Source organism: Schistocerca serialis, chromosome 7 (genome assembly GCF_023864345.2).
Source record: "Schistocerca serialis cubense isolate TAMUIC-IGC-003099 chromosome 7, iqSchSeri2.2, whole genome shotgun sequence".
Taxonomy (NCBI): domain Eukaryota; kingdom Metazoa; phylum Arthropoda; class Insecta; order Orthoptera; family Acrididae; genus Schistocerca; species Schistocerca serialis.
In genome coordinates this window covers 397,647,457-397,671,212 of record NC_064644.1, presented here as the reverse complement: position 1 = coordinate 397,671,212, position 23,756 = coordinate 397,647,457, and the positions used below count along the sequence as shown (strand labels likewise).

The 23,756-nt window shown below is 41.9% G+C and overlaps 2 protein-coding genes across 5 annotated transcripts in view; one reads left to right on the top strand and one right to left on the bottom strand.

Annotated features, from left to right (window-relative positions):
* The window catches only part of LOC126412070 (eukaryotic translation initiation factor 3 subunit M), a 56,652-nt gene extending 36,815 nt beyond the window's left edge, over nucleotides 1–19,837 (bottom strand). The window contains exon 1 of the mRNA XM_050081468.1: nucleotides 19,682–19,837. Coding sequence (XP_049937425.1) covers nucleotides 19,682–19,726 — 45 coding nt within the window. The 5' untranslated portion in view covers nucleotides 19,727–19,837. The remainder of the gene's footprint in view (nucleotides 1–19,681) is intronic.
* Nucleotides 19,838–19,993: 156 nt separating this feature from the next.
* LOC126412069 (cysteine--tRNA ligase, cytoplasmic) overlaps nucleotides 19,994–23,756 on the top strand; it is a 78,483-nt gene continuing 74,720 nt past the window's right edge. Inside the window, exons 1-2 of one of the 4 annotated variants that reach the window (XM_050081464.1) lie at nucleotides 19,994–20,109; nucleotides 20,621–20,799. In XM_050081464.1, the coding sequence (XP_049937421.1) occupies nucleotides 20,621–20,799 (179 nt within the window). In that variant the 5' untranslated portion in view covers nucleotides 19,994–20,109. Of the gene's footprint in view, nucleotides 20,110–20,199; nucleotides 20,329–20,381; nucleotides 20,498–20,620; nucleotides 20,800–23,756 lie in introns of those variants that run through there. The other 3 variants (XM_050081463.1, XM_050081466.1, XM_050081467.1) reach the window with 3 other exon arrangements.

Genomic DNA, 23,756 nt, shown 5'->3' with positions numbered 1-23,756 from the left:
CTACTGTGACAAAGAGTGCTATTCCAGGCACCAGAGTGATATGAGACAGCCTTAGCAAACACCTTGAGTTCTGGCCCCTGCTGCTCCATCATCTTCTAGCACCAAATCCTCCTTCCTGGACTTGGTGCCTCTCCACTGGTGGGCTGCCTCCAAGCTCATTCCAGCAGTGGCCAAGCTCCTGCACTGGAAGGCAACACATTGAGACCATAGTGATGCAGCTGCTCACTCTTCTGTGCAGGTACGTGCCATCACTCACAAGAGTGCGAACCATCACCAGAGGTTCATCTTCTGCAAGTTTTCTGGTTGCCTCCCACACTGCTGGCACCTCTCACGAGAAACAGTGAAGTGTCCAGCTGAACCGCACTGCTGCGAAAGTCCCTGGCATCAGCATTCCTGGGCACAGACATCACGGCCTACTGCCCCACAACTAGCCACGCACTTGTGCTGCCCTCACTAAGTGCCGAGAGGGGGTGTGGCCAACACACTGTGACGCTATGAGCGTATTCACACAAGTTTTAACAAAATATCCGACTCCTGATGTTTATATGAACTAACAGTAGTCTGCAACCTTGCCACAAACCACCACAGCAACTCAACCCCACACCGGAGGGGCTGTTCACCCTGGGTCCATTTCAGTTAATGTCAGAAGATTTGACCTCTTTGCAGCATGACATCACAGCTGCAGCTTGTGGTGTCACCACACAGTAGTTTGAGTGAACAAACTGTTTGATTCAACTTCTGTGTGCAAGATGGGGTCAAGAAGGGAGACTCATAAGAATTTGAAGGCCACGTCAGTAAAGCCATTAGATGGCTAACGTGTCGCACTTCTGGGGTAACGCCAGAGAGCACTATTTACAATCACAGTAAGGTACTCCCAATTTAATTTGCTTCAGCACACTGCAACACGCGCCGAGTCCGTGGCAAGAGGTGCCAACAGTATGGTCATATGGCTGAGCGTGGAAGTGAGATGGCTCATGGTGAGGTGTAGAGTCTAAGCTGTAGTTTTTGTGTGTGTGTGTGTGGGGGGGGGGGGGGGGGGGGGCACACGGGTGGGTTTGTGCTGATTGATACCTCTGTTATACCTTTTGTGTATTGGGGATAAAGGTTCCATAATGACAGTCCTCGGCACAGGGTTTGGTCCAGAAGGATGCATTACTGTTTTTATTTCATGAAATAGCACAGTTGAGAGCAGAGAAGATGACGTTACCAGGACAGGTTGTGATTAAAGATGAACAGTTAGCCTTAACCAAACAGTGTGGTCCTCATGTAGATCCAGCTGCTGCCAACTTAATTAGTTCCTTTTCTGCTAAGTCAGCTGAGGGTGGAATGGCTTTCTTGGATGAACTGGTATCCGTGGAAAACATGGGAGGTTTATCAGATATTCAGTTATTGAAGGTAACAAAATTACACTTGGGTGGGGAGGTGAAAACATTTGTTCAGTGTATGGAGGGGGTAAGGTATTCACCGCTGTTTAATAAGGTGAAGGAAGCATCCAACAGTGCTATAAGAATTAAAATAGCTCAAAGTTTTTCCATGAGCAATTAAGTAGTGTGACAAAGCAGCACAGTGAAACAGTAAAAGGTTTCACAGATAGGATTCATATGATTAATGTACAAATGTAGGAGTTGGGGGACAGTGATGAGGCAATTAAGATTATACTCCGAGAAGCTGCTTATAGGGCAGTAGACACCATCTGAGGGGCGAGTTACTTTTTACATCTAGAAGGGTTCAGTAAGTATCCCAAAAAGTTATAAACTGCAGTCAGATTGGGTAGGGAGTTTGAAAAAAATGATATAACAACAAGGGTATATGGTATTTAAGGGGTATTTTCCACTAATATGGAATATTATAACTGGACGATTAAGGCATATCCAGAGGCAGTGCAGGAAGGCTTTGTGCCCCATGAGGTGGATACCGTCAACGGGATGGTAAGGCTAGGCAAGGGGGAAGTGGACAAGCATTAAATGCAAGAGGGACCCATAGTTGGCTGAGCAACATCCCTGTTAAGTTATAATAATACAGAGACATATTTAGAGGCAGTATGTGGTATAGTGGCAATTGGAAGGAGCAGGAAGCAAGTTTTTGTTAGGCACAGGTGCACATGTGTCTGCAGCAAATAGGAAACTCATAGGCCGGAAGTGATTGAACACACCACAGTATAGGTTGTGAGGTGTGGGACACAATGACTTGGTGATATAGTCAGCGGTATTAAATTTTCAGGTTGGGGTGTTCAGTCTGAACAGTGCATGGAAGTAGTGCCTCATGTAAGTAAAGATTACTGTATGGTCCCGCGGTTAGACTTTCTGTTAGAACATCATGCCAAAATTGATCTTCAGCGACATACTGTGGCACTTCAAGCAACAACATTCCAGCTTGGGAAAATTGTCACCAGTGAAATACTGTCGTGAAGTTCATCTAACTTCTGGGACAAGCTGATTAAACTGCATACAAAAACTCTCATTTCAGTCACATGATACTCTGTTTGCATGCTACTGCGCCAGAGGCCAATGGTAAGTTGCTTCGGATGAGCATAAAATCTGAGTTTTCTGTTGATATTTTGTGCATAACACAACCACTCTTACGAACAATGCACAGTGGAACCTCACTTAACGATCACCTCCCATAACATGCAATTTGCATACTGAGCAAAACGAACTGTAAAAAATAACTCTCATAACAAGTGATGTTCCACATAACGAGCAATGCCCGAATAATGAGCGACGACAATTTAGTGGGATGTCACCAGCCATTCATGTGTGATGGGGGAAAGCAACAACAATATGAACACACGAACAATGTCTTTATTACCTACTGCAGTCTAGGTTTAGCACTATTTCTGTTACCATCTGGTGCAGCTTGTGATCACACATTTTTTAAAAAACTTGTATTCACACAGTCTTTTTGTGTGCAAATTTTAATAACCTTCACAGAAGTGTCCCTGAAGATAAAGCCGCAAGAAGATGACCATAAGAGAAAGAAAGTGATCTTAGAAATGAAATGTAAAATTACTGAAAAATGCGAGCATTTCTGATTTAGCACATACAATCAGTCTATATCAACTATTTGCACTATTCTCAAGAACAAGGACAAGATTAATTAGATAGATGCTTCGAAGGGAGTGACAATAGTATCTCAACAATGGTTTTGTATTCTGGATGATGTCGAAAGGTTGTTCCCTATAAGGATAAATGAAAAGCAATTGCAAGGTGGCACTGAACGAGAACATCATTTGTGAGAAGGCAAGAGTGATTTTCGCCAACCTCAACAAGACAACGCCACAATCATCAGTGGCAGAAGTGTTTAAGGGATGCTGTGAGTGGTTTGAGATGTTTAAGAGAGGAACCGGCATCCACAGTGCTGCAAGGCATGGTGAAGCAGCCAGTTGTGACACGAAGGCAGCAGAGAACTTCATCAGCAACTTCAAGATGCTCGTAGATTCCAAGGGTTATCTGCTGTAATATGCTTTTAATTGTGACGAGATGGGTCTATTCTGGAAAAACATGCCAAAGCTTACCTTTATTAACAGCAAAGGAGAATGCACTGCCAGGTCACAAGCCAATGAAAGACAGTCTCACACTGCTATTCTGTGCCAATGCAAGCAGTTATTTGAAAATCAAACCACTGCCCGCTTACCATTCAGAAACTCCATAAAACTTAAAAACGTGCAAAATCCAGAAGAGCAAGTTAAATATGACATGGAGGTCCAACAAGGTTTGGGTGGCACGTAATCTTTTCTGTGATTGGTTCTTCGGTGAAAAAATATTTGCTTGAGGTGAGCCTTCCACACTATGTCTTGTTTCTTATGGACAACACTCCTGCCCATTTTCCCGGCCTACATCACCACCTCCCTGAAGAATTACAATTCATCAAGATCCAATTACTGCCTTCCAACACCACTCCTTTACTCCAGCCTACGGACCAGTAGAATATTTCTAACTCTAAGAAGCTCTGCACTAAAGCACTCTTCGGGCATTGCTTTGAGTTGACGGAAGCTACTCTCAGAGAGTTTTGGAGATATCACTTCAACATTGTTGCCTGCATCAAAATGACAAAAAGGCGTGGGAGGGGTTACCAAGAGAGGAGGAGGAGGAGGAGGAGGAGGAGGTGGCGGCAGCGGCAGCGGCAGCAATAGCAAAGCAGCAACCTTCTGGCTCGATAACAGAAATGCTGTAAGCACAGGAATTGGTTGCATCATACACTGAAAATAATCATCCCAATGAAGCAGTGGCTATGTGCACAATAAATTTATTTGATGACAATGCTGTGTCACATTTTCACCAAATGCTGAAGCACCGCAGAAACAAATGATTATAGATAGCTTAGTAGTAAATTAGAATTAGTTATTTATTGTGAATAATACCGTACATAATACTGTTTGTATATTTTTCTCTGAATAAATGACATGAATAAAACTTCTGGTACTCTTTCTGCATGGAACACATCATATTTTACATTAATTTATATGGAATAAATTGTTTAGCTTAATGAGTGTTTCACACTACCAGTAAGATACTGAATGAATTATGCTTGCTGTGCGAGGTTCCACTGTACTGGACCCATCACATTGTTTTTTGAAAAGAAACACTGTACGCATACATGACAGATGGCAGGAAAATGGTACCCAATGAATTCAGATAATTTTAGCACCAGTGAACTGAAGCTAACAGTCACGGTTAAAAGAAAATTTAGACATCCTAGAGGAGGGTTACTGGGACATGTCAAATGTGAAAAATGGTCAGAAAAAGGCCACCAATAAAACTAAATTATGGAAGAAGATATAGGATCTGGAAGGAATGGAAAAGGTAGAGATAGAGAAGCTGCTATTGGAATCTGAGGATTTACATTTCCCTCAAGGTACATTGCCTGTGACATCCGTCACCCAACAGCAAATGCCAACAGAAAGTGAAACATTTTTACATCTGAAACCATACTGTATACCTCAGCATTTACAGTCAACTATCAAGGATTTCATTAAGCAACAGCTAGCCAATGGTACCACAGAGGAGATTACTCACAGATGGGTGGGGGCTGCAATTGTGGTTGTGCCCGAAAAGTCTGCAGACTGTCCCAAGAAAGATAGTTTCTGCTGTGACTATAGACATCTTCATAGTGAAATGGTAAGAGACATGACCGATGCCCAATATCACAGAGACCATAGATAACTTAGGACATGGATTAAATGAGTGGATACTCTCAGTTACAGGTGGTTCCAGAGAACTGCCCGAACACAGCATTTTCAGTTCTATGGAATGTTTATCAATACCAGAGGATGCCATCCAGATTAAAGAAAGTGCCAGCAACATTTCACCAGTTGCTGGATGGGCTACTGAGAGGACTAAAACCTGAATGCCGCTTGCTGTATCTCGATGATACAATTGTGTTCTCAAGGTATATAGGAACGCAAATACAATGATAGAGGTTTTTAAAAGGTTACCTACTGCACATCTTACATTAAGCATCGAGAAGTGTCATTCTGCCTAGGAAGAAGTTGGTTACTTAGGGCATGTAATCAGCAAAAGAGTTAAAGACATACTTGAGATTGGTATAAGCAATACAAGATTTTTGGATTCCCGACACGAGTAAGGAGGTACAACCTTTTTTGGCTCTCCTATTACTACAGAAAATTTATGAAAGGGTTCACTGCTTTTGCACAGCCACTTACCCAGCTATTGAAAAATGGCATGACATTCAAGTGGGCAAAGAGTGCCAAGCTTCATTCGAGAGGGTTGGACATTGAGCCTGGTGTTGCTTTTCCAAGACTATTAAAAGGAGTTTGTGCTGTCATATGACACTTCCAAGCAGGCATTGCGATGTGTTTTAAGTCAGATGGCAAATGGTGAAGAACATCCCATGGCTTACACTCCACGACAACTGAAGAAGGTGGAAAATAACTCTCATTACAGAGAAAGATATGTTGAGTTTAAGATACAGAATTACACATTTCTGGTGCTGTTTTTATGAGAAGAAAATCAAGATGGTAACCAATCATGCAGCTCAAAAATGGTTACCATGGTTAAAGGACACTTGTAACAGGCTAACAAGGTGGGTGTTGAGGATGAGTGAATTTCATTGTGAAGCTGTGCATAAGGCAGGAAAGAAGCATGGAAAAACAACTGGTTTGAGCAGGAGGGTAACAGTAATACACACACTGCACCAGTGGCAGACAGTGCAAGTTGATGATGCAGACTGCAAGCTGAACATGATGCAGCCACATTTCTTTACGTGTGACTGCCTGTTATGCAGGTGACATAGGTTGGATGCACGTGCAGAAGTACCAGCTAGTCTTGAAGAACAAGTGTTAGGGGAAATGCATGACCACATGCTATTTGGGCATGGAGGTCAGACGGCAACAAACCAGTGGGTGGTGGAATTGTATTGATGGAATTGGAAGAAGAAAGATGTGAACCAAAAGGTAAAGAACCATTTACAGTGTGCACAGCAAGGAGGCATTAACCATATGCAAGTACCATTAAAAGGCTACGAGAAGCAACTAACCCATTTGAAATGATAGAAACGGATATCCAGGTCCACTTAACCCTTTAACGGCTCTAGACATGTTAACACATGTGCCTTTGTACCTGTACCTGTGTGCTCTGAATGTGTTTACATGGGCCACCAGTCCTTCTACCTGGTACTCTGAATGTGCCTACGCATAGGACTGTTGGCGGACGTAAACACGTTCAGAGCACACAGGGACAGGTACAAAGACATGTGAGTTAACACGTCCAGAATAGTTAAAGGTTTAACCAAACTCCAGTGGGAAACCATTTCATTTAACAATGACTGGCCACTTCTCACAGTACGTGGAAATGATTGCCATCCCAATGTGCTACTTGTTTCTCTCTCCAGCAGTTTTGAATTCGGACCATAGCCTCCGACTCTCCTCTGCCGGTTTAACCGTCTGCTCATCAGCAGTGTTTTGTGTGCTGCTATCGAGTCAACATCTGGTGAAGTGAAGAAGCATGAAGCACTGCCACAAGGGCTTTCAGTGGCTTGCTATGGGTGACTGCAATAACAGTGTTGTCTACAGACACTGCAGCAGCTATCCTGTGTTTGGCATTTGTGATAGACCTGGTAATCTGTTTGGTACTTCAAGAGGTGATCGCAATTTGGTAGTTTCGAGTTTGGTAAAAAATTTTATAGTATGTACTACTTGCTTAATTGCCGCTGCTTGATAGGTTAGTCCCCAGGCCACAATGAAGCTCCAGCCAGTGTAATCCATTAGCGTGGCGCTGTCACTGCGAGTGTTTGCAGGTGCATTTGTAGCTCGGTACACTGTAGCTGTTGAAGTGGTTAATGGTGTTTGTAATTTACTGAGTTACAACTCAGTCACTGTTTACATCCATTTACAATAAGATGAGCACCGAGGGCACACTGCTGCAAAGTATAACTTTGCTTCGTGTTGCTGCAATCTGTTACAGTAAGACGTGATTGTATTAACAATGTTGTTTGTTTGGTGTTAATTGGTTTTGCTTGTGACCAATTGTTCATTATAACTTAGTTCACGTAGCTGAGATATGGAGCTGAGTGTTAAGGTGACGTGAACACCTACACAATACAGTGGCTCTGTGCTTTTGATGACCTCTACCTGGTCATTTTCTGTAACTGATTATTTGACTAAATCTGGCAGAGTGTAATCTCAGATTGGTAATGAGCAAGTGGACTTTCTAAAGTGAAAGGATTGCTGCAAATCTGAATTATGTTGTTGAATGATGAGATGGATTTGTGTTTTGAGATGAGCTGAGTCTGCACATGATTGAGTGGCATCCACCCCGTCTGATAAACTTCACAGGATCAGGTATCATACAACTGATTGGTCTTCTGTGGCAGTTTTCTGTGTGGGCCTCATCAAAGGTAGTTACCCTAATCATTGGTTAATTTAGTAGTGGTACACCAATGCAGTTAGATATTTAATGTAAGTTGTCGGTTTGGCTGCAATTAATATTCTGGGTACAGTTACACTGACATGTGTTTAACCCTCACCACAAAGCCATTATGATTGTTCGATAGTACATGGTACGCAACAGCAGATGGGAGCTGTACACAGGCAAACCTGTTACAGTGTGAGGTAGGTAGTTAAGGCAGTGAGGCCATCCTGTTACCCAAAGTAAACTTTTGGCTCTGTGTGTGACTATTGCACTGGCACTGTGGAGTGTGAATTGTGCAGTTCTATGTGGCCCACACTTAATGGTGTTATTTGATGAAAATTACCTTGACCATCTCGATATTTGTTACATTTTTAATAAACCTAGCAGTCGTGTTTGACTACTGTTTTAGTACAATAGCTCATCTTATCGCCTTATTTAATTTAGGATTTGTTACCAGTTTCCCAAGGCTGCATTGGGCATTTTTGAAGTTATTTTATTATTACCACCTAAGTTATTCTTTTACAATTTGTTTGATAAGTTTATTACTGCAGCTGTAATGTGGCTGACTGCTTCTATAAAACTTGCCGCTCACTATGATGATGGCCCAGTGCATTTGTAATTTTGGAGGCTGTTCTTTAATTGTACTAGCAACTGTAGTGGTTTTTAAGTTTTAAGGATTGCACAGTCTGAATAGGTATATGTACTAACTGTTTCGCCTGAGAGAAGGATTGTGTTAAATATACCGAGCTTTTGACAGATGTGCATTTGTGGACAAATTAAATTGCCACTTTTAGTTTTCTTTAATTGTCGCAGTGAATGTCAGGGTTTGTACTAACCTGTGCCAAGACTGTGGTAGAGATTTATGATGACAGTTCAGGCTTTCCACAGCAGTACATTTAAGATTCTGCTGTATGCAATCCTTTGCAACCAGCACGCTGAAGACACCTTCCCATACCTGGAGCAACAAGGGGACATCAAGTCCCAGTCATCTTTGGGAACCTTAACTATTCTGTCTGAGTTTCATTTTGATAAACTAGAATCAAATTAACCTTGTCAGAAAACATACCCTGCCCTCCAATACCATCATACGATCATATCCTGGTTTACCACATATGCAAAGCAACTACGGTGGTGAAAGTCAAGGTCAGTAACTGGTTGCAACTGATTGATGTACCTTAGACAGTAATCACAAGTCAAGGGACACATTTCATGTCAGATTTGATGGAACATCTGTGTCTTTTGCTACACATGTGGTAATTAAGATGTTGCATGATCCATGAGGGAAATACAATATGGATTAAGGTTGAGGAAATAAGAAGTAATATTGTGCACATTTTGTGTTATGTTATAGTGTGATTATGAAGATAGGCAGCACTAATGTGTGGAGAGTGTGATTATTGGGAAGCAGCATAATGTTACAAAAGAGATGTAAGGAATAAGTTTGTGTGTGCCACAGTTATTGTAGTTTAACGTCTCGTGTTGACTGTCAATGTATGTGTAAGAAGTGGGTCTGAATGGGGAAGGGAAAGTATGGCTCTCAGTTCCCAGGTTGCTTCACCTTTTCACCGAGAGTGGAGTGGGGGCACTGTGATATCAGTGAATGTAATGTGGAGTGCCTTTTACCAGGCAAGAGGATTTGGTTCCCACCAGTCATAAATGGGTGCTGAGACTGGTTTTTAATGCATGGGAGATGATAAACAAGATGAGGAGGTTGGAGGATATGTTTTCAGGGTTGTGACATGAAGCAGAAAGAAAAGGTATTCAGAGCAATGGGGAGGAGTACAATAAACTGCAAAAGTCCTAAAAATGATTATAGAAGCAAATATAGCAAGTGATAAATGTGGTGCCACACATGTTGCAATGACACAAGATGGGTTGGGTAGCTGCTGGGGGAAGGATAGTGAAAACCACGTTCAGAACTGCAGATGACAGTGACAACAGGGAGCTAAATGGTATCATAAAAAGAATAAAGGGAATGGCAAAAGGGAACAAGGTGGTGTGGAGGAGCATACCATACAGTTGAGAAGTTTGGAAATGGAGGTGTTTAATAATATGGATGCTTTAAGGAAACTGAGGACTGAAGTAGTACAGAAAGCGAAGTCATCGCTTGACACTGTGAATCAGTATCTACTAATTACACACAACTGAATGGATGTGATGAACAGTAAGTTTAACAGTTGCAAGGCTGCTACAATTGTTAACTGACAGTTAGTACTGAGTTATTAGCAACAGAGAAGTATCTGACTGGTTTACTGGAGGTACAAGAGGAGCTAACACCAGAGTTGCGACTCATGGCAGGGCTGAACAAGCAAAATTTACTGTCAGACTTTCACACAGTAACAGTGGATGTTAGGATGAAGCAAGCATGACTATATGAGGTGGTTCAGTTTCCCACTGGCAACGGTCACACTAAGTTTAGGTGTTTCACCATTACACACTAAGGTGGGGAACCTTATAATGATTTGTGGAGGTAAGAACATGGGAAATGTTGCCCGATATCAGAGGTTGCGGATAGGTACATAGTAATGACGACGGAGGAACTCTCGCACTGTCAGATAGAAAGGATTACAATTTGCCAAAAATTTTCAGTTGTTACCAAGCAAAACAGATAGCCAGGGTTGTGTGCCTGACATTATGGAGTCTCAATTACACTTCTAACAACCAGAGCTACATTAGATCTACTCAGTGTACAACATCGTCATGGTGACAGCAAATTGCTATTAACAAAGATAGAGAAACTGACATGCATGGCAGTGGGTTATTAATTAACAGGACAATTTGTGAGACAGCCACCATTACAGGTTTCAATAGCTTAGAGATCATGCAGCCACTGTTGTACTGGCCAGAAAAACTGGTAGGAGAACCCCCAAGACAAAATTTGATCTAGGCCATCTCAATGACACTCAGCTTGGCTTAAAATCCTCAGAAGCAGCTCACAGCAACCCAAGAATGGTTTATTTTGGAGAAACAGATGCTACAGCATGTGCGGCAGTATTGGGCAAAGCAACCTCAGACTGTTGTTGGAGTGTGAATTTGGATGCACAGAAAGAGAATTCTGCCTACAACATCTGCAGTTAAAGTCACATGATTTTGGGACAGTGCATTTAAGACCAAATAATGCTTAACATATTAAGTATTATTACTTCACTGCTACAGACAGACCATCTTCAGAAGTACTGTGAAATATTACACACACAATTCACAGACATCTTTAAACAATTTGATACTAGGTGCTGAAGCTAGCTTAATGATGTGAAGTACAGTGGTATTATGCTTTTTCACCACAGTATTAAAGTTCAGATGCCATTTTTTATTTTTTTTTATTTATTTTTGCATTTTCTATTGCACTTTTTCATATTGTCAGATCTCTGTTCTAATTAATTACATTAAAAAGAGACTATATAGGAAACTGTTTCACACACAAATACTTAGGTACAAACAAGGATTTGAGAGCCTGTATTAGAGGAATTTAATCAGACTGTTGTGCATAAATTTTATCTGCATGTGAACGTAGTACCAGTATGTATACGCTGACTGGCAGTTCACTCAAACACGCTTGCAAATTAATCCATCACTTATCTTAACACATGGCCATAAAATCACAACTTGGGTCTACAATCCAGGTGTTTATAATACCATGTCTCAATTTTTTCCAACATATAAAGTGCCTCATATCAATATGACATTTACAATTGAACACATCTACGAAAAGTAACTGGTCCTTCTCTCGCACGTTTCTCAATACATCTGTAGCAACAACAACACTGCAGCATAGCTGTTACTAAAATTGAAACATGCAGTAACATATATAAAACAAGGCAAATACATATAATATTCAAGTTTCACTATTACTGCAAATTGTAGACACGCAGCGTCATCCCAAAATCACGTGAGTAGCTCATTTTGATGTAGAGAACACACATAGTAGTCTATGCTATATCCATAGGTACATAAACTCTATGAGTTGTGACCACATGTATCACAATAACTGTGCAGCCCTCATCAACCTTCAGATTACATCTCAGTAGTGCAGATCCCATTAGACTGGATCATGTGTGTGTACACTACAGGGATAATAGTGTTATGTGATATGTTTTCTAGTATTAAGATGTTGTAAAACTGAAGGGGAGGGCATGGGGGCCTTTAAAGATGATGTGAGGTGTTAAGCAACATATTGACAGATTTCATGGTGGCATCTCTTAGTGAGAAGTGCTGAGAGGTGACATGCCCACTGCACCATAATGTTATGGTGTAGTTGCACAAGTTTTAATAAAATATTTTACTTTTATGTCGTTTATCTGGGCTGTCACTGGTCTGTGCCCTCTCCACAACCCGCAGCATCAACCCAACCCTGCACAGAAGTGGCCCTTCAGCCCAGATCCACTTCATATCACAACTTGTAAACAGAGCAGCACAATAGGTGCTGAGTGACATCATCGATAGTACCACGAAACACACATCTTCTGGACTTTATCAGTATTGTATGTAATTGAATAAGAATCCTGGAAAGATCTAGTGCCAAGTGAAACATTCTGACACTCAACGGGCAGATAGTTCTTGACATATAAGTATGAAGGTGTTTCACCTGACAAGAAGTTTTGAAAATTTCTAATTCTGATCCAAATCAAAATTAGGAACAGATTTTTGACATGTTTAGAGGCACTGCAGATATTTGAAACATACGTGAAATTCAGAGTTTAATTATATAATTTTTGTAGGAGATAGAGACTTTGTAGTTAATTTCTACTGCTTCCGTGGTGCATTGTGGCAACAGCCTGCAGACGATACCTGTCACAACTTCACACCTTTCGACCTTAAATGTCAAATGCTAACTAATTTAAATAAGACTAACAACAATATTAGAAAAGGATAGGTTGCTACTCACTGTAAACCTGACACAGTGAATTGCTGATAGGCATGATGAAGACAGTTGCATATGAGCTTTTGGCGAAAGGCTTCTTGAGAGAGAGAGAGAGAGAGAGAGAGAGAGAGAGAGAGAGAGAGAGAACGCCATGCTAATGTTTCGGTTTATTAAGTGTCATTATTATTTAACCTAAAATAAATGTAGAAACTTAACTGCTGACAAAAAATGTGGGGTATTGTAGGGAGCTACAATAAATGAATAAACAAGAGCTGAAGAGATTACAGCAAAAGTAAATTAACACTATTCTTGAGTTTCTCCCGGCGTATTTGATAGTCAAAACATCCACGGGTGTGCTGCCGGTCTACAGTGTCCAACGGGCACAATATTTCGGCGATCATGCATGTCGCCATCATCAGGTGAACTGACGGACTGAGCTCCTGTGAACGTGCCGGCACGGAGATCCGTACGCTATGGCTGCTCAGAGGGAACTGGGTTCGGTCGCGGCGGCGGCTGATTTAAATACCCTCCGCCCGCGGCGCGCTCCCTCCGCCGTCCGCGCCCCGCGCCACGGTCGCGCGGTGGAACAGATTGCGACGGCGTCTGAGATGACGTCGGAGTGATGGCTCTGTCCGCCGTGGTCGTCACAACTATACGTTTGCTCGATTTACTCTTGATTAACCCGATCGCTGGTTCCCAAGCCTTGCTAAGATTGTAGCCACAGTCACGGTTTATGAGGTCGTCATTGGTGCGAATTTCGATGGCCTCTCTAACAACGCTGTCCCAATATCTCGACGTCTGTACCAGAATCCTCGTGCGGTCATATTCCATGGCGTGATTTTCCGACAAACAATGTTCAGCGACCGCCGACTTGCTCGGATACATCAGACGAGTGTGCCTCTGGTGTTCACGGCATCGATCTTCGACGGTACGCATCGTCTGACCAATATACGACTTGCCACATTGACACGGAATCTGGTACACGCCGGCCTTCCTCAAACCGAGGTCATCTTTGGCACTCCCCACCAGTGCACGAGTTTTATTTGGAGGACAAAACACAGTTCCGACCAGGTGTTTCTTCAGAATGCGAGCGATTTTCCCCGAGAGTGCGCCTGTGTAAGGAATAAATGCAGTGCCTACCTCCTCCCTCGTGACTTCATCCATCTCAAGAGGTTGTGCTGCAGTGGTTGGGCGGAGAGCCCGTTGAATCTGCCACTCTGAGTACCCATTTTTTCGAAATACAGTTCTCAGATGTTCCAATTCCTGGGGTAGACTCTCTGCGTCAGAGATAGTGCGCGCCCTATGTACTAGAGTTTTAAGTACCCCTTTCCTCTGTGAAGGGTGGTGGCAGCTGTCTGCGTGCAAATACAGATCAGTGTGCGTAGTCTTCCGATACACCCCATGACCTAGGGTGCCGTCAGCCCTTCTCTTGACCAAGACGTCAAGGAAAGGTAATTTACCCTCCGTTTCAGTCTCCATAGTGAATTTGATGTTGGGGTGTATGGAGTCTAGATGTGTAAGGAAGTCAAGGAGTTTATCCATACCATGTGGCCAGATGACGAACGTGTCGTCCACGTAACGGAAAAAGCAAGTAGGTTTCCATACGGATGACGACAGGGCTTCCTCCTCGTCATCCGTATGGAAACCTACTTGCTTTTTCCGTTACGTGGACGACACGTTCGTCATCTGGCCACATGGTATGGATAAACTCCTTGACTTCCTTACACATCTAGACTCCATACACCCCAACATCAAATTCACTATGGAGACTGAAACGGAGGGTAAATTACCTTTCCTTGACGTCTTGGTCAAGAGAAGGGCTGACGGCACCCTAGGTCATGGGGTGTATCGGAAGACTACGCACACTGATCTGTATTTGCACGCAGACAGCTGCCACCACCCTTCACAGAGGAAAGGGGTACTTAAAACTCTAGTACATAGGGCGCGCACTATCTCTGACGCAGAGAGTCTACCCCAGGAATTGGAACATCTGAGAACTGTATTTCGAAAAAATGGGTACTCAGAGTGGCAGATTCAACGTGCTCTCCGCCCAACCACTGCAGCACAACCTCTTGAGATGGATGAAGTCACGAGGGAGGAGGTAGGCACTGCATTTATTCCTTACACAGGCGCACTCTCGGGGAAAATCGCTCGCATTCTGAAGAAACACCGGGTCGGAACTTTGTTTTGTCCTCCAAATAAAACTCGTGCACTGGTGGGGAGTGCCAAAGATGACCTCGGTTTGAGGAAGGCCGGCGTGTACCAGATTCCGTGTCAATGTGGCAAGTCGTATATTGGTCAGACGATGCGTACCGTCGAAGATCGATGCCGTGAACACCAGAGGCACACTCGTCTGATGTATCCGAGCAAGTCGGCGGTCGCTGAACATTGTTTGTCGGAAAATCACGCCATGGAATATGACCGCACGAGGATTCTGGTACAGACGTCGAGATATTGGGACAGCGTTGTTAGAGAGGCCATCGAAATTCGCACCAATGACGACCTCATAAACCGTGACTGTGGCTATAATCTTAGCAAGGCTTGGGAACCAGCGATCGGGTTAATCAAGAGTAAATCGAGCAAACGTATAGTTGTGACGACCACGGCGGACAGAGCCATCACTCCGACGTCATCTCAGACGCCGTCGCAATCTGTTCCACCGCGCGACCGTGGCGCGGGGCGCGGACGGCGGAGGGAGCGCGCCGCGGGCGGAGGGTATTTAAATCAGCCGCCGCCGCGACCGAACCCAGTTCCCTCTGAGCAGCCATAGCGTACGGATCTCCGTGCCGGCACGTTCACAGGAGCTCAGTCCGTCAGTTCACCTGATGATGGCGACATGTATGATCGCCGAAATATTGTGCCCGTTGGACACTGTAGACCGGCAGCACACCCGTGGATATTTTGACTAAATTAACACTAATTTCCCAAAAATCACTATTCTTACAAAGAGAAGTAAACTTCCTACATCAGATAATGGGCGTTATAGGAATAAAACCTGAATCGACAAAGTAGGAGAATTAAATGTCCATAAATTCAGGACAATAAATCAAAGGACAAGAAGTGAGCTGAGAAAAACAGAGTCAACTGAAACTACTGATACCAAATGTTGGCTTCATTCCGTAAGCTAATGACCATGCAGCATGTGACATCAAATGTGTGGAAACAGAAAGAGAACAGAGAACTGACAATACTTTTTTCTGATCTGTATTAATTTTTGGAATGTAGTTTGTGGTAACATACTGACCTGCAGCATAGCCTAGGGTGTAAGGTAAGTGGGGAAGTGACTGCAGGCTGGCAAAGCAGTATCTAATGAAGGAGTTGGTTTACTGTAAACCCTGGAGAGAAAAAAAGTTTACTGTAAGCTCTACGCCTACATCTATGCTCTGCAAATCATTGTGAAGTGCCTGGCAGAGGGTACACCCCACTGTACCAGTTATTTGGTATTCAACCATTCCATTCACATATGGAGCATGGGAAGAATGATTGACTGAATGCCTCTGTGTGTGTGCTGTAATTGTTCCAATCTTATCCCCATGATTCCTATGTCAGTGATAAATGAGGGATTGTAGTATATTCATAGAGTCATCATTTAAAGCCAATTCTCAAAACTTTGATAGTAGACTTTCTCAGATTAATTTGTGTCTATCTCCAAGAAACTGCCAGTCCCATTTCTTCAGCATCTTGGTAACACTCCCACAGGTCAAACAAACCTGTGACTATTTTTGCTGCCCTTCTCTGTATACATCCATTATACCCTGTCAGTCATTTGAGATAGGTCCCACATACTTGAGCAATATTCTAAAACTGGTCACACAAATGATTTGTAAGCAATCTCCTTTGTAGACAGATTTGGTTTCCGCAGTTTTCTACCAATAAATCAAAGTCTGCCCCCCTGCTCTGCCCAAGACAAAGCCTATGTGATTATTCATTTCACATCCCAAAAAAGTGTTTCACCCAAGCATTTGTATGAGTTGGTTGATTCCAGCTGTGATTCATTGAAATAGTCATAGGATACTTTTTTTGTGAAGTGCACAGTTTTACATTTCTGGACATTTGTTGCCCCTCTTTGTACCACTCTGAAATCTTATCGAGATTGACTTAGTACTTATGCAGCTTCTTTCAGATTGTACTTCATAACAGATAACTGCATCTGCAACAAATCTGTTACTATTAATGTTGTCCACAAGGTCACTGATATGCAGCATGAGCAGTACAAACTTCCCTGGGGCACACACAACAATACTCTACATTTGACGACCCTCTGTCCAATGTAACATGCTCCGTCCTCCCTACCAAAAAGTCCTCAATCCAGTCACAAATTTCACTTTGCACTCCACGATTGAACTTTTGACAATAAGTGTAGGTGTGATACTGAGACAAATGCTTTTCGGTAATCAAGAAATACAGCATCAACCTAACTGCCTTCATCCAAAGCTTTCAGGGTGTCATGTGAAAAACATTCAAGTTGGTTTCACATGACCAACGTTTTAGGAATCCATGCTGGTCAGCATGGAGGTCATTCTGTTTGAGCTACCCTTTTATGTTTGAGCTCAGAACATGTTATAAGGTTCTGCAACAAATCGATGTCAAAGACACTGGACAGCAGTTTTGTGAATCACTTCTACTACCCTTCTTATAGAAGGCTATGACCTGAGCTTTTTTCCAGAACTGAAGCCTCAGGGATACCGGGCAACCTCCCTGAGTAAGTAGCCTTTCACCGCGCAGAGTTACTGTGGTGTGGACTGTGTAGATCCCCAAATCTTGTGGCACCAAGATGGACACGACAGAAGAAAATAAATTAAAACAAACTGAGACCTCAGACACCCAAACATCGGGGTCAGGACTTATGGAATGCACTCCCACTACTGAATCACGGTCTAGACCTGAGCCAGAAGTGGGACTGTACCTGAGAAGTTTGATCAATCAAGAAAAAGCCTTGTCTGGGTCCCAGAGGAGGAAACTTCCCAGGGAACAGAAACAAAAGGAAGGAAAAGAATGGCTTCTCAAACATAAGTGGAGGCAATCAAAAGGGCTTGAGCCCAAGACCCCCAAGAAAAAACTGTCTTGCATTGAAGGGGATACACAGACCCCCACAACGTCGAAGACAGATAACAAGCGAATAAGGGAGGAATCCAATGATCCCTCCTCTCAGGATAAGCAAGTCCAGAAAAAGCCGAGGCAAGAAATAAGGAAACAGACCTATAGTACTGTAGTCTCTGTTTTTAAGATGGCAGTTATCCAAGAAGGCTATCTACTGGTAGGCATCACCTCCAAGCAGGAGCAGTTCATACAGATGGGCCTTTTGAGAAGATTGGGGTGGGGGATGCTGATCCAGGACCCAATTTCAGGAGGGTCTATCTAGATCGTGGTACCCTCATTTTTGTCTGCGAGGGGTCGCATACGGTGGAATGGCTCAAGGACAAGGTACCCACGATATCCCCGTGAAAGGATGTGAAGCTGCTGGTCAAGACAGCAGCTGAGCTTCTTAGGACTACAAAGGAATCAATATGGGTACCAAAGATCGTTAGGAATCAATATGGGTATCAGATCCTCAAGGATCTCTCTCCAAAGACTGTTTGAGAAAATAGGGATCCACAACCCAAAAGGATTGGAGAGTAATCAACCAGAAGGCTGTACCAGAAGGATGAACCCTGGTGGTGGAGGTCGGATAGAAGTCTCTGAAGGCCGTGCAAGAGCAAGACATGAAATTGATTTTAGAGAACCCGCAGGTCACCATCAGGGTAATCAAGGACCTCAAAGGCAACGATGGCAGCAAGACTGGAGGTGCTGCAGATTAAGCGGACCATTCACACGCCATCAGAGGACACCACCAACCGCACCAAGACAACATCTACAAACACAACAAACTCAAAGTAAACTCCGCACCATAAGACAACAATACAACATCTACAAACACAAACCAATTCAAACTAAACTCCGCACCATCATGACATAACACACCACAACACCCTTATGTCATGGGTCAAAGCTGACTGGTGGGATCGCATGCCTCCACCGACTCATCAATCGATACCCTTTCATGGAAATGTAGATAAAAATATCACCTATAATTACAATTCCATTTTGTTCTTGCCTGTCTTTTCAAAAAAAGAAATTCAATATAAATATTAAATATATCCGATAAGAAACTATGAATGTGCTGAGCTGCTTTCAAGTTTTTAATAGTTAATTGTAATCTCAAGTTTCTCCACTGACATTCTTTAAATCTGACTAAACAAAATTTTTTTTGTCTCTGCACAAGAGAAACCACCTGTTTCAAATCAAATGCCTTTCACATGAACATGAAGACAGGAACATACTTAAATTTTGTAGAAGGCATTTATAATTTCTCTCCAAATAAACATTTTCTCATTGGGCTGTAAACTAGGCCCAACCTACCTCATAAACAAAAAGTTGAAGTAGGTTTACTCTCTAGCAGTCATCCCATTAACATAACCAGATGGACTGCATATCACGCGCGAAAAAAAAAAGGAAGGTATGCCACTGTAAAATTCTATTGTCTGGTTGCTGGACATGTAAATTATCTGATTTCCATCTTAACACTTGTCACACCGTGAACTCTTCTCTGGTTGTTCACATTAGCCAAAGAATATAATACAGCTGTCTGAGCAGTTGCTAATAACTGTGCAGCTTCGCTAGATATTAATAGTTTATTTTCCCTAATGAAGATATCATCTTGAGTACAAAGGGTGTGTGCAAACATTTCACAGTGAGACAGCAGATAACTCAAATTACACAAATGTTATGTTTAGGGGTCATATATTTGTCGTGATCCTGGTCTACGGGGGAAAATGATTAACCTAATAAAAACCTTAAAAATTATATTGAAACACGAACATGATTTGCCACATGTCATTGTACACTTCATAACATTTACGAGTTTGGAACAAAATTACATAACCCATCAATAGTTTAAGAGAAATACACTTACTTGATCATCAAGCGATAAGTCTGTGAATACAGGAACATCAAGCATTTTGGCAGCTGTCGAACACACCTCAATACATTCCTCAACCCGACGCGGCACACGCTTTCACAGCCAAAGATCAGTCTTGCCTCTTGCGGTCTTGAATTCACAGATATACATATGTCCGTGCTCGGTCCTCACAGATGTGCGCTTTTGTACTGTCCAGTTGTCGAATCTGATAAATTTTTATTGTGTACCGATCGTTTAACCGCAGGAAAAACAGCAAGCAATTCTGCAAAGCAGTATAAATTACACATAACCAGATAAAATATAATGAAAGAGCAAAGTTATAGGACAGCTACCGTTGTTTTTTAAAAAAAATATGTTGGTAGCCGTGACTGCCATCAGTGCAAACTGCACGGTATACACTATACAGCGAAGACGGAACGAAAGTAGGTGTATGTTGTTGTGTACAGTTGTTTAATATTATACTGAATGTATAGTAGTATCCTTTTGTCATTTTTTTCGTTATCAGCGACGTGATAGTTGATATCAGAGTGATTGACAATTGTTCTTTGTCTTATTGGGAGGTTGTACAACTTCCGCATGTAGTGTGATGAGCGACTGACTACTAATCTTGCGTCATGTGTTGCGCTGACGTTACTTTTTAGGTATTCCGATAACGTCTGGGAAACGATTTATGAGTACTTAGTATTACGTATATTGACAGTATTGATCTACACTTTACTGTGCCAACCACCTCCATAAGTGTAGGCGTGCTGGGTGCGACACATCTCAGCTCATACCAGAGCTTTGATCGTTTTCCGTGTCTGACGTATAGTAATATGCTTTAGGATCTGAATATTGAATTAAAAGAAATTAATTTGTCCCTGTCGAAAAGAGAAATAGTGTAACAAAACCTGCGTAGCTACCGAAATATAACGACATTCTTATTCCTTGCAGATGGCTAAACGCACTCAGCCAAATTGGAAACCACCAGAACTTGCTGAAGGGCCAAAATTAAGGCTTTACAACAGCCTTACAAGGCAAAAGGAAGTGTTCATACCTCAAAATGGACGGGAAATTAAATGGTATAGTTGTGGACCTACGGTCTATGATGCATCACACATGGGCCACGCCAGGTAATTATAGAAATTTTGTACAGATGTTCAAATAATTATTACAGACTCAAGGGGGCCCTCATTAGCACAGAAAGGAATGAGATACATGGGTATATATGTATAACGTACAGGAGCACATTAAATATTATGTACAGATAATTTTGTAGAGTTGAACTGAATTAAAAAAGTAGTAGGCCCCACTTCTATTTATCATACTCAATGTTTTTAACAACATCCTCTACTTCACTGAGGATTGTCATCACAATAACTCCTAAATTTGATGCTTTTGTTTAGTTTACAATTGGCTTTAGCACTTAAGTACAGTAATGTGAAATCATTACACTGCTTTGCATGTACATTGAGGTAAATGTACATTTTTGACTTCTTTCCCAGATACCACTCTCCATGGGATCCATGGAAAGTGACTATTGTAATTTAGTGAAGAAATTATGTGCTTGATGAGAGATGGAAAAAAGAAGCAGCTCACATTTTATACCATTTAAAAACTTGCTAATGTTTTGAAATTTCCACACTGCTTATGTTAGATTTCATCTGCACAGCAAAATGATTCCCAACATTCACATAAGATAGAATTAATCATATAAATCTCTACCAACTTTCACCAAGCTGATTTTTGATAAACAGGTGATGTAGGTTATGTATCCAATTTTAAATAATAGACACTGATATCACATACATCATACATTTATTACCAATGTGGTCAATATTTACTAATAAAACCCTCACGTCTTATCTAAGCTGATAGTGCTGTAAATATAATTTTGTCATTTAACAAGAGTTAGCTATCAGACAGAAATCTGCACAATATTTGTAATAACAACACTTTGCCATCCGCACATTTCGTATCAATGTATTCGCTTGGTGCCAGCAACGCTAATTCGTATTACTTGGCTTGTTGCCAGCCGTTCTGGACGTTATCAGGAGATTATAAATTGTTACATTGTACTAATCTCATTGTTAGTTCTCGTAAGTTCTCCGTCCTGTTTCCCTACTTTCATGAAATTTTGAAGACATACATACATTCATAAATAAATACAAAATTTGTTTCATATGTTTATTTATTTGCATTGTCTTTGGTACTTAGTATTTCTCTTTCATATGATATGCAGCAAAACAGTCTCCGAGATGTAACACAACTCCACAAGACTTGCACGTTAAGATATATATTTTTTTTTAACATACATGGCAGTGTCTTCATTTTTGTTTATTTATTTTGGAAATACATAGGCCTATTAGTGGGTGTTGCTTTATGTGACCGGAAAGTCTATCAACCGGATCATGATGTGACATACGCGATGTAGTGGCAATCTCCAAGTTTTGCTTTGCGCATTCACCATAAATAATTGTATTGTCTCTTTAGTCTGCCATGATGAAAGGGCACAAGTACTTATAAAAACAAAAAAAACTTGTTGATATTTGTAACGTATTGTTACCTAAACAAAAACCAACAGAATGCAAAAGATACTAATGTGCTGTTGCCGGCCGTTGCGCGATACTATGCTCGCGACACGACTGTGCTTTCGCCGGCTGTTGACTGCTATTTTGTGCACGACGCTACTGTGGTGTCGCTGGACGGCAGAGTGATAACAGTGGAAACTGCTAGCTACATTAATTTATTTAGTGTTACTTTATTGTTCTGGACTTGCAGATAGTGCTAATTTCGCTGATCATTCAGTAATGTTTGGGTCAATTCTAGTGTGTGATTCCAATTCTTCATCTACATCTATACTCTGCAAATTGCTGTGAATTGATTGGCAGAGGTCACATCCCATTGTACCAATTATTATAGCTTCCTCCTGTTCCACTCATGTATGGAGGGCATGAAGAATGATTGTTTGGATGCTCCTGTACGTTCTGTAATTAATCTAATCTTGTTCCTTCAATCCCTATGTGATCAGTATGTAGGGAGTTATAATGCATTGTGAGAGTCATCATGTAAAGCTGTTTCTCGAAACTTTGTTGGTAGACATTCTTGGGATGGTCAACTTCTATCCTCAAGAGTCTGCTAGCTCAGTTTCTTCAGCGTCTCTGACACACACACTCCCTCGTGTCATGTTGCCCTTCTCTGTATTATCTGCTTTGAACTGTGAGGTCACACATGAGGTCGTGAGTTTGATGCAAAGGATGTAAGCAGTGTGTTATTAAACGTTTTATGTGATTGTCTTAGTAACTGATGTAAAATATACTGTTTGTTCCAAATAAATTGCCATTTTGAAGGGTGTGACTATGCAGAAAACTAAGAGCACAGCTTAAACTGCTGCGAGTGAGAGTATTAATTCTCACAAATAGTTGGCTCCCCCCCCCCCCCCCCCTCGAATATGGCAAGATTTCTTTTAGATTTTTTTTTTTTTTTTAATTGCTGTGTGTGCTTGAGTTGTAAAGGATGTCCCAGGAGGAATAGTCAGTATTCAGGGATATAACAGGAGCAGTCATCTGAAGCTCTATTCCGAATGGTTACCAAGATAAACATATTGAATGTGCACTGTCATTCATTTACTCTATTATTCAGTATACTATTAACTTTATGCATGTACAACAGTTCGTAAACATTCAACATACATTTTACAAAGCTTGAATTGAATAACTACATATTTTTAACACATTCACCTCTAAGCAGTATTGTACACACCAAATTGCAGTGGTTCTACAGTTCACAATAAATTGTAGTGGCCAGGGGGTGAGTGGGGCTGCTGTGGCTAGAGACAGAGTGGCAGGTTCTGGAGATGGTTGTGCTGGGGAGGAGTAACTAAGAAAACTCTTACTGCAAGATATAACATCTTTTATTTAGTCTTGAGTTACAAATGTTGAAGTGCTGCGTTGCCCCTATATATGCCCCCTGTATATGCTTGGTTTACTGACGGTGCTTTGCCGTTCATGTTGGAAGGTTGCGGCGGCAGGATTTCCTCTGCTGCCTAGGTTCTGCTGGGCTAACACTGTTTACCCATTTGGCAGTGTGT